Source organism: Falco biarmicus, chromosome 5 (assembly GCF_023638135.1).
Source record: "Falco biarmicus isolate bFalBia1 chromosome 5, bFalBia1.pri, whole genome shotgun sequence".
NCBI lineage: Eukaryota > Metazoa > Chordata > Aves > Falconiformes > Falconidae > Falco > Falco biarmicus.
In genome coordinates, this window is record NC_079292.1 from 85,682,632 (window position 1) to 85,694,336 (window position 11,705).

Below are 11,705 nucleotides of genomic sequence, written 5' to 3' on the forward strand. Positions count from 1 at the left end.
TGCGCGCCGCGCCGGCCGTGGGGAGCGGGGGGGGTGTGGGTGGAGCCGTGGTCACGTGGGCGGGGCGCTGGCGGCGGCCGGTTGTCAAAGAGAATGAGGGGGCGCGCGGGGCCGCGCTGGGCGGCCAGCCAGGGGGCGCGCGCTGCCGGGCGGGAGGGCCCCGCCCCGCCAGGTGAGGCCGGTGGGGAGGAGGGGGCGCGGCCGCGGCGCCGGTTGCGGTGCGGCGGGGGAAGCGGAGGGGCTGGCGGAGGGGCCTGGTGGTGGGCGCTGGGGGCGTGCAGCGGGGGTGAGGGGGGAGCGCGGTGCCGCGGCCTCCCGGGACCCCCCTTGTGCCCGCTGTGCTTGGCCGTGGCGCTTGAGCCCCGGGCCGCTGCCGCCCGGCTCACCGTGCGCGGCCCCGCCTCCGCTCTCCGCCGCAACCTGAGGTAGCGACGTGGCAGCCGGCGCTCGGCAGCGCCGGGCGGGTGTTCCTGCAGCGCGGGGGGCGCTCGGTGGCGCTTACCGGCCGCGCTGCCGCCGCCAGGTGGGTGCTGGGCCTGTGGCCCCTCGGGGCCCGCGGAGCCGCCGCTCGGGGCCTGGCTCGAAGGGGGAACCGGGGGAACGGCGCGAGCTGCGGCAGCCGTTAACGCACGCCCCGCCGGCAGCCGCCCCAAGGGGCTCCCCAGCCCCCCCCGGCGCTGGCCGGCTGGTAGCTGGCTCTTCAGGCCTGGGAGCCCGTTAACGGGTCGGTGAGGCGTAACGGCAGCGCTGGAGGTAGCTCTGCCCCCGGCCATCCCTGCTCCTCCCCTGCCTCCTGGGCACGGGCCCGTGCTGAGTAACCGCCAGGTGACCTCCGAGATGCTGCGCTCGCTCTACAGCTGCAAAACTTTTCCTTGCTGCAATTGGGAACAAAGCCACTTATAAAACTATTACAGAAAAATAATCTTGTATCTTGATTAATCCTTTAAACTAATCAGTGTTCCATAGGTGCAGTCTTCTGACAAACTGGCCTCTGTGCCGTCTTTTGGGTTGCTGTGTGTACGTTGTTTATCCCCCTTTACTGGTTCTCATAGTGTCCTTCTCTTTCTCTCCTAATTTTATTTAAACAGAAGCAACCCACGCACCCCCCAACCACTGCAGAATGAGATTATGGCTTGTAATCTAAGCATCTTTGTATAAAATAACACAAAGCAGGGAAATACACACATTTCACCTTGTTTAATCAGTTTTTGGAAGCACTGCTTACAATGTATTTTTTGATTTTGTCATCCAAAGGGCATTGACAGTAAGACAGCAGAATGAAGACCAAGTGCTGTAATCGATTTGTGTTTTGCTCCAAGACAACCATCTATACCTTTCTGCTCGGAGGGGTGTTTATTGTGTTGGGGTCAAGTCGAATCCTCCTGATGAAGTATTCCGCCAATGAAGGTGCTGTTGGGCAATAAACGTCATGTACCTTGAATAAGAAGGAGTTTGTGTGGAGTGAAATGGATACTCAAGAGCCTAGTTCTCCACCTGTGGAGCTCCCGGCATAAATATTCTATTATGTAAACAGCGATGTGTATTTTTATATTGGAAAAATTTCTGTATAGTCACTGGTCTAACATAAAGCAATGATCTGGGTTGCAAGGTGTATGATCCCTGTGGAGATTCACCCTTAAAAGATGTAGTGAATTATTTTATAGCTGATTTTCAAAAACTAAATTGTTGTGTAAGTACTATTGATGGTACATGTCTTGACCGAAATATTTGTCTTGCAACAGGCTTAGGAGGAAAGTGGTATCATAGTGGGTGTGCTGTAACTGGCTGGTATTACTGCTTCTCCTTTTGCCAAGTTTTAGCAAAGTATGCTAACAAAGATACAGTCCTGGAAGAAGGCTGCGTCATCTGGAAGCTGGTTTTTGTGAGGGGAAAAAATGGCATATTGCTGTTTGGGGAAAACATTCCCATTTTTTTAAATTTCTTTAAAACATAGATGTTCTTGAGTTATTCCAAAAAGTTCTGCGGTAAGCCAATGGTTTGGGACTGTGAAAGAGACCAAATAAGGAAAGACTTCAACCCGGAAAGGAGGCTGTTCAGGAAGCTGTATATCATAAAAATTGGAATATTTATAATGAAAGTGCTGGCATAACCTTTTGCATTTATGGAAAATGGCTAAAATTGGGACTGGGGGTGTGTGTTAAAATAATTTATTGCTCTAATTATGGATGCAGGAGACAGGATCTGATTGTGTGCTTTCTATGATTTGCTGAATCCCACAGATAATAAATACGATTACCTTCCTACAACAGTGAACATATGTTCTGAAGTAGTAAAACTGGTCCTGTGTGTGGTATTGGCACTATGGGTTAAGAAAAAGGGTGAGTACCTATGTTTAAAATAACTAAAATGTGTTGGCTTAAGATTTTCTTTACTTCAGATCTCTTTTTTTGGTGGGTTTTTTTTTGTGGGTAGGCGGGTGGGGGCATTTTGGGTTTTTTTAATGATGGATTTACATACATGTAGTAGTATGGAGTAGGTCCTGATAGTAAGTTTCACTGGAATTGTCCTCCATGCAGAGTTATAACTATACTTTTATAACTCTACTTTGCACTGTAAATTCAGGTGTTCTTGAGTTGCGTGTGTGCAGTAGCTGAAGTGGAGACAGGTAAGTTGAATTAGAAAGTGTAACAAAGTTTAACATTTTCAGAATTTTAATATGGTATCATGCAAGGATAATAGGAATCACCTTGCTGAAGTCATGACCGAACATAAGCTTATAAATTGCTCTAACTCAAGGATTGGCCGTTATTGGCCTCTGTTCTGACTGCTTTTATTTAAAAACACTGCCACCTTCTACTGAAGAGGCTTTGTGTGTGTTTAGTGGTATTTGAGTCAGAAGCAACAATGTTAGAATTCAATGTTAGAATTCAAGTTAGCTTAGAATTCAATGTTAGAATTCAAGTTAGCTTTGAATTCTTGGGGCTGTTGTTCAGAGAAAGCAGTGCCAGGCTTTGAATTCTTGGGGCTGTTGTTCAGAGAAAGCAGTGCCAGGCTTCACTAGCTACTGGTTTTGCATTGCAGGCCGTTTTTCTTTTTTCTTTCTTGGACTTTCTGTCCTGATGGAGAAAGGATGAGAGGTTTACTTCATAGTATTTTAAAATGGTAGAGAACAGACGCTGACATTGGAAGAGGGTGTAAGGCACTGGAGACTCATGTTAAATTGAACTGCTGGTTTTGTTGGCTTCTCCACATTGATGGCTGCAGCTCTGGCTAGCTGATGAAATTTTCACCTCTACCATTTAGTACAGACATACCTAAGACAGTAAATGTATTCAGTCAGTGTGTGCCATCCTTGGCTACTGCTGAGTACGTTTTCTGGTTTTCTTCTCTGCCCCTCCCCAACTTTTTTCTTCCAGATGTCTGAGTTTCGCTGAACTCAGTGTGTCGGTGGTTCAGAAGACTATTAGATAACATTGTGTAGTCTTAAACCTGTGCTAACAAAGTACTTCTGTCACCAGCTGTAGAGTAGTCTAAGGTTTATCACAGCCTTCCTCGTCATGCGTGTGGCCTCAATACCTAAGTAAATATCGTTCTTTGTGCTTGTCCTTTCTTTCATCCTTCTTCCAATATGTTTTAGTTTTACCCAGGTCATGTGCTGTGTGCTGCAGATACTGAGTTCTGGTTTATTTTGCGTTTCTGACATTACTGGCTGTCTTTGGGGTGCTATATACACAGATCTGCTTCTGTGTCGTTTTTTCAGTTTGAGATTTGACTGATAATCATCAGAAGATAATACTCAGTAATGATGTTGCTATTGTGTGGGGACTTCAGGGTGCTTTTTGGTCCTCAAAGAATGGTTGGTAATTGATTGGTTTTTTGCTCCCAGCGGACAAATATTCTGATGGGGGTAATATGATGTTTTCTCTGCTGAAGCAAGGAGGTAAATGCCTGTACATGCAGGATTGCTGCTCTAGTTGTGTTTTCTGCCCTAGGTTTGTCCTCTATGGTGTCAGAGGACTGTGGTACCTTAGTTTTTTCAGTCCAGCGGTGTTCCTAAAAACAGAACAGTGGTACCTATTCTGTTACAAGGGAATGGGCTTTTGATACGACAAAAAATATCTTTCTTATTGATTTCTTTTCCTTGTAGAGGGTTGTTTGGATCATCCCTTTGAATGTCTTTCCTGGAAGAATTTTTGTAATTCCATGAAATGGTCAATTCCTGCCTTTCTTTACTTTTTGGATAACTTGATTGTCTTCTACGTACTGTCCTACCTCCAGCCAGTAAGTATACATACACTGAGTAAAGTATCTTCCGATATCTTAGTGGTTGGTAACATTGCCCTTAGACTATCTGCAGTTGTAACGCTGGCAAGGCAAGATTTACAGGTAAAAGAATGATCTGTTAACTGACCAGCCAGACTTTTCCATACTCTTGCCCACTAGTCAGTATTGTACAGCTCTCAGTAGAGGACATTGTCTGTGTATTTTCTCCATCTGAATTGACTTAGAAATAGGCTGAATTGCTTAAGTACTAGGCAGGTTTTTAGTGCTTTTCCCTCCTTTGGTTTCTTCAACTCTGTATTTGTCTTTTAATGCATTTGCTTATCTCGCTAGTATTTGACATGCACTTTTCTGTGCAGCTTCTACCACTCTGTGTGGCTTCACATAATGACTTGTTTTCCTCTCACACTGACTCCAAAGAAAAGTGAATAAATGTTACCCCACAAATGGAGGAAGTGTAACAGGAACTGTGGAGAGGAGGAAGAAAACTCTGACTCTTAATTTTTACATTTGTTTGTAGTTATGTTTAAGCACAAAATTTAATTGGTACTTTCTTCTAGGTACTTTCATCCTTTTGGATGAATCTGCATATGCTCAGTAAATAGTACAGTTCTTGTGCTTTCTTTTATTTTCATGCTAGGATAATTTTTGGTTCAGAATCTGTGTTTGAAGTTACATGGAAACAGATGGTTAGTGCTTGCTATAAAATACTGTGGCTGCCCCTGTTTGACATTAAAATTAAATATAAATGTTTCCGTTACTTCTCTTTTTTTAATTTGTCTTTGAAATATTGTCCTTTTAGGTGTACATTTCTGTCAGGGACAGATGAGTGTCTGGAATAGGACCTGTCTGGAAAAAATCTAATTAAATCAAGAGTCAGATATCTTAAAATAACATGCATGGGAGCTTGGTTCCGTGGTTTGCCATGTGTGGGTTTTTTGTTTGATTGGGTTTTTTTACTTCAGGAAGGAAATTCAGCTTAAACAATATTGCTTTCTTAAGCAACTTGATTTGGCTCAGTTAAAGTAATCTTTTGTAATATGCATAGGTTTTATATTTTACACACACACCCTGTCTCTCTCCCCTCAGGACCTATGTGCTCTGAGATTCTTCTTTTTTAGAACTCTTAGCACCTTACACCTTTTAACTGGATATATTTTATAAGGATTAGCTGAAATTCTAACATCATGGTAAACAAGTGCTAAAAGAGATAACTAAAATACCTGTAAGACAGAATACCTGGACAGTGTAGGAGACCATGTAAGTGTAAAGGCAGAGGGGCAAGATGCTTGAAAGAAGGCAGCCACACCTGACTGAACTGGCTTCATGTGACTTAAAAAACTAAGCTTGGGACTAAGTAGTACCTGGGTGAGCAGTTGCTTGAAGTGTGGAATTGCTTTGGTGAGACTTTTCTCTTGAAGCTTCAGCTATAACTATGGATACTTTTCAGTGGCTAACATTTTGTAGTGGTAAGATTTGACTTTGTAGAGACTTTGTGACATGTGAAATAGTGGCACAATGATGTTTGGTAAATTTTTGTCTTACTCCTCCTCATCTAAGGCAGAAGTCCCTCGAGGCTTTGGAGAACAAAACAGACTCAAAATTAGTTCCTTGTAACTGTCCTGCTATATATTTTGATTGTGTTATGTTACCAGAGATGTTGGATGGGGGGCTTTGACTGTAAAGCAAAACCAGAGTATACACAGAACACTTGTACATTTTGCACCAAGCCTCTTTTTTCTAGAGTGGTGTCTGCCAGATTCACTTGTTTGTTCAGTATTTTTCTCCTTCCACAGTGTTCACCTAACACAGATATTTATTGAGTTGTAAACTTGCAAGTTAGAAAATTAAGCTGTGTTTTCTTAGGCAGATGTCTCGTGTCAATTTTCAGCTTACCTGAGGCCTTGTGTTGTGTTTCATGAGATATATTAATCATGAGATAGTATGTTGGAATAGAGTGGAACTAAGATAATGGAAAAGAAAGAGCCTGTGCTTTTCCTCTGGTAAATGAAAACGGCTCTGCTGTGCAGAATTGGGAATGTGGAAATACAGATGAAAAAGCTCAAGATAAAGTCTGTGTTTTACATTTCTGAGTCCATATGTGGTTTTGTGTAAAATTGTCTAAAAAAGTGACCTCACTCTAAGGCTGAGTTGGAGAAAAGACTAAAGATGCTTAGATTTTTTTGTATGTGTACCGACTACACAAGGCATCCCTGAATGACACACATTTTCAGAAACACCCCCACCTCCTCCCCAAAAGAACCTTTTTTCCCCAATGGTCCTGGTAGATTCTGATCTTTAATGGTAACTGCAGTGCCTAAAAGAGCCTTTTCTTGGTTCAGTGTCCCAGTATGGAGCGTCTAAAACAGAGACCAAAAGGACAGTCCTTGCCACAAGGAGTTTGCAGCTTGGCCGTGGCCATGGATTAGGGCACTGTCATTATTATACAGCTATTCCCAAATTAGACAGGAACTTCAGGGTTGTGTTCAGTTATACTTTAAAATAGTTTAATTTTTTTTGTATAGTTGCAGTCTTGAAAATTCAAGCTGAGTACCTGCTTACCTTTGATAAATGATGCAGAAAATGCATTTGACATACAAGAAGTTTTATTATCTGAAAGTACCTTGTGCAAATCTGGAATTTCATGAATGCTGCAAGCTGGCACTGCAGCGAGAAGCAGCCTTGCCTTCTCCTATTCTTTTCTTTTTTCATTTTGAAGCAGCTTCCTCCTTTGTGCTGATGCAGCTCTTTTTGCAGCTGACTGGTCAACCTGGCTGGGGAACTGATCTGACAGAAAACTACACCGTTTTCTTTTTTGTTAAGTAAGTTTTCCGCTGGGTTGGTTTCTTCACATCTTTGTTTCAGTGCAGCTTTCCCCACTACAGTGGAACTTCGGCTCTGTGGTTTACCTGACATTCTGAAATGGACTTGAATGTTGTTTTAGGGGCGTGTTGTTCTACCGCTTGGGTAAGGAAGAAAGTTCAATATCAGGATGATGCTTTTCACTCTGGCACCTTGCTGAACGGTGAACTCTTCAAGTTGGTGGGCTTTTGACAGCCATACTATGTCTGGAGTATAACTTTGTTCCCCTCCTCCTCTTTCTAGGCAATGGCTGTACTCTTCTCAAATTTTGTCATTATAACAACGGCTCTTCTCTTCAGAATAGTGCTAAAGTAAGTAGTGTTTACTAAAGTAAATGAAATTTTATATCTTCCTAGCATTGATGAAGAAGTTAAGCTACATTCTTTCTCTTTGTTTGATGGGAACAGTAATTCTCTTTTCTTGTGGCTATACCAACTTGGAGAGACGGCTTTGTTTTCTACATCTGAAGATGCAGGAAATAATAGTTTATTGGGATTCCTTACGTATCTCCACATGTTTGGTCAGCTGTAATAGAACAACTGAAATCATGATTATATAGTTGTTGGATGGTCAGAATTAAGGTTTGGGTACTTTCCTTTGAACATTAAATCTCACATGTCATGATTAGCAGTATTTCTTTACAGTCTGCTGTAATTCTTAATTGAATGTGAATGTCATCTAACAAGAGGGGGTATTTAAGAGGGAAAGATAGTGGTGTCTTTGGTAATGTTGTGCTAGCCCTGATGTGTTTCTGGTCAACTGCACAGTAAGTTTTAAAAAGTGATTGTATGTCTGTTACTCATGTGACAAAAGCCAGACGCTCTGTCATATATGTTCAGCTTCACCTGATTTGTGCTCTGTGTGGTATGATTTAGATTCAGAAAAGACTGACAGGGGAATGATATGACTCAAAAAGTCACTTGTGTTGAACATGGAGCAAAGATGCCTTTCCTACAGGTGTTAATATACCAAAACAGTGTCTGATAGTCTGACTTGAAATGCTTTTTCTCATTTGTTTAGTTTTATGTTTCCTGTGATGTCACAGTTTACTTAATCATCCAAATTTTTGATTTTCCCCAAGTTAAAGAGGCTTGGATTGAGTGAAAAAATAGTATAAATCATTCTAACGGTCTTATAAATTATGTTCGTAGATTTATATAATTTACCATCATAAAATACTAGAAAAGGGCACGAAATCATGGGGGAAAAGTGAAATGTAGTGAGAGTTTACCCAAGACAGAGGGTACTTATTTGAATGTCTGTGATTTCTTTTTATCCATCAGACCTGTGTTCAGATGGAGACAACGCTTGCTTTTAAGTTGTTAGTATCTAGAATTAACACAATCTTGAAAGACTTCCCTTAAATTGTCTCTACAGATTACTCCATTTTGTATTTCTGTGATTTCTAGCCTGGCCCCCCTTTGCCATAGCAAAGCATGCTGCATTTTGGCATTTTAGTCTTGATTCTAAAAACACAAGATTTTTCTTTGCATCTGTTTCTTTACCCTGTGGCATGATGTCTTTCATGTGTTTTATAGAGCTTGTTCTCCTGTAATTTAATTTGTGCCACTGTGTTTCTGAAGTTGGTGGCTTTTTTTGTCTACTCCTAGGCGAAAACTCTCTTGGGTACAGTGGGCATCTCTGGTGATTTTATTCCTGTCCATCGTTGCCCTGACTCTAGGAACTGGAGGCCATCAGCAAAGCTTGGCTGTACACGGATTCCATCACAGTATGTTTTTTAGTCCATCTAACCACTGCCTTCTCTATACCGGACCCGAGGAAGCATGCTTGGAAAAGGGCAACTGTGTAGCACCAAGTTTCCTTCACAGCTTCCAGTGGAATGTCACCAGTACCATGGCAGGAGCATTGAAGCCTCTCCGCCTCAGCCTGGGCCATCTGCTTATTCTAGTGCAGTGCTTCATTTCTGCACTGGCTAACATCTACAATGAAAAGATCTTGAAAGATGGGGATCAGCATGCTGAAAGCATCTTCATGCAGAACAGCAAGCTCTATGCGTTTGGGGTGCTGTTCAATGGGCTTATGCTGGGGTTGCGGGACAAGGACCGGAGGCAGATAGGGAACTGCGGCTTCTTTTATGGGCACAACATCTTCTCGGTGGCTCTCATATTTGTCACAGCTTTCCTGGGGCTGTCTGTAGCCTTCATCTTGAAGTTCCGAGACAATATGTTCCATGTTATGACTGCTCAGATCACCACTGTTATCATCACCACCGTCTCTTTCATCATCTTTGACTTCAGGCCTTCTCTAGAGTTCTTTTTGGAAGCTCCTGTAGTGCTTCTCTCCATATTCATCTATAATGCCAGTAAACCAAGAGGCCTGGAATATGCCACTCTGCGGGAAAGGGGCAAACTCGTCAAAGGAGATGCATGGGAGAGGTCAAGTGGGGTAAGGCTTTTCAGTTCTTGCCACCTCTGGTTTCTCGTTTGTTTCACCTCCATTTACACCATGGAATGTTTGGAAGATTCATTTTACATGACCGGATTCATCCCTGAAACACAAAACCCCCTGGGTATTTCTCAAAATCTTTTACATTGATTGGGTGTTGCTTTGCATATTCCACTTTTTCAGCTCATGAAGCTTAAGTAAGCATTGCTTTCCTGCTGTGACTATAGACAGTTCCACAAGTGATGTTACGTTTGTACAAATCCTTCCTTGAAACCTTTATAACCAAAATACGCCACTGGGTATCCAGAAATTGAAGCCTGGGAAGTAATTGTACTTAAGTAGAATGGATAAATCTGTGTAGCCGAGCCTATATCATGAAGGAGTTGGTAGATTTGATGTTAAGTTCTTTCAGCCTTAACAGTCAAAGATACCTGAAGACCAAAAGGTAGTGTTTAAACATAGAGTTTTAACACGTTTTTTTCTTACAAAACGTTTCCCCCAGGCCTGTTAGTGTGTTTTGTTTTAATCTGAATAGTAATCTAGTTAACCAGAGCATGGCAGGCTTGCTCTTTGATATGTCATTCAGCTGAGCCCAGCAGTCAGTCTGTCGGGGAAGGGTTCATGTCTGTATTTTTAATATGCGTGTACAGCTGTTTTCTGTAATACGTGTCGCAACCAGAAGAGAGTGCTGTCTCCATGTATTGCCAAGAAATGTTAAACTTGGAAGAGATGTTTTCCAGAAATTGCACCTGGTGCCTTTTCAGGTTGTGTTTAATAAGAAGTAAATAACACAAAGTCATATATTTTTGGTGTACCAGGCGTTAGCTATTTTAGCGCTTACATTGAGCAGCTGTAGTAAAAACAAATAACACTATGTGGGCAAGCTTCCTGATGAAGGAATAGGCTAGGGAGCGAGTCACTGGAAAATGGTAAAGATACAGGGGATGTTTTTTATAAGCATATATATCCTAGAGCAAGATTACAACACATTGATAAGAGATTTAAAATAAAATGTCTTGTTTTATGTAAATGATGCCTTCAACATTTTTTTTTTTATTTTTTTGGTATTAATAACAATGCTCACATTGTTCTCTTTTGCTTCTGGTTCCTGTAGGATGGAGAAGAATTTGAGAGATTGAACAAACCAAGCAGTGACATCGATACAGATGAAGAGTCCCTCTAGCACAAGGCTGGCTCAGGGGAGTGCTTATTACTCTTAGTAAGAGAACGTTCATATTTTATTAACATAGAGAAGGGTTATTTTTCCCCACTTGTGGAGCAATTGAGACTATTTTGGTGCTGGATGTTAGAGCTGGATGAGGAAAACATTCAAGCTATATGTATGGAGAGTTGTATTCCCTCTTCCTATCCATGTAAATCAGGAGTTCAAAATCTGCTGAAAGAGATAATATTTGTAACTGATGAAAACAAGAACAGGCTTGGACCCTGGACTCGGTAGTCTGGATGATGTTCTACGTTGTGGAAGGCAGCCCTGGACTATAACCATATGTCTTTCACCACTTCGGTTGACTGTCTGATGTCACTGCAACTTTGTGTATGAATTCCTTGGTTAGCAAAGCAGAGATAATACAGTTCTCCACCTTGCAGAAGTGGTATGAGTGTTGATTAATGTTTCTGTTGCATCTTCCAATGTACAAATGGTCCAGTAAGTTTTCTTTTCAGGACTTATGATGTTACTAATAACCTCATAAATAATGGGGCATATTGACTGGTTTATTGTATTTTGGCAATTCAGATTGACATATCTGTGGCTGAGTAGAAGAGTCCTTCTGAACCAACCTCATCAAATTTTCACTTAAGAATGTATAAAAAATCAATAATTTGTGTTAAGGGTATGTTGATCTGTCGAGCAGATTTGAGTTTGAATGGTCTTAATTCTGTCTTCATTTGTGTTTGTACATCCGTGTAACTCTGTACTGACTCCTATGGAGTCCTTTCTTTCTGATTTTCTCTGATGTGACTGAGAGCAGAACAGATTTTACTGGCTTCAGCCACTAGATCTCCTCACATTTTCAGTGTGAGACTGTTGTGTGCCTGTCTTCCAGTGTGTGTGGGGAAATGGAAATTTGGCATGCCTTTGTAGCAAATAGTGAATTTTACATGCAATTTATGTGGCCTAAATTTGAAAGAGCTTGAATAAAACAAAAGTGTGTTACACAGCATGAATACATCAT

At 42.0% G+C, this 11,705-nt stretch overlaps 1 protein-coding gene across 3 annotated transcripts; it reads left to right on the forward strand.

Moving 5' to 3' along the window:
* Nucleotides 1-26: 26 nt before the first annotated feature.
* Nucleotides 27-11,693, forward strand: SLC35A5 (solute carrier family 35 member A5). 3 transcript variants are annotated; one of them, XM_056338992.1, is made up of 7 exons: nt 27-172; nt 1,255-1,407; nt 2,241-2,339; nt 4,109-4,242; nt 7,348-7,415; nt 8,715-9,510; nt 10,625-11,693. In XM_056338992.1, the coding sequence occupies exons 2-7, from the start codon at nt 1,278-1,280 to the stop codon at nt 10,691-10,693; spliced, it is 1,296 nt and encodes a 431-aa protein (XP_056194967.1). In that variant the 5' UTR covers nt 27-172; nt 1,255-1,277; the 3' UTR covers nt 10,694-11,693. The 3 variants fall into 3 exon arrangements, with proteins under 3 accessions (XP_056194967.1, XP_056194968.1, XP_056194969.1); XM_056338993.1 differs by lacking the exon at nt 27-172 and adding an exon at nt 330-523; XM_056338994.1 differs by lacking the exons at nt 27-172; nt 4,109-4,242 and having other exon boundaries at nt 1,393-1,407.
* The last annotated feature ends 12 nt before the right edge of the window (nt 11,694-11,705 follow it).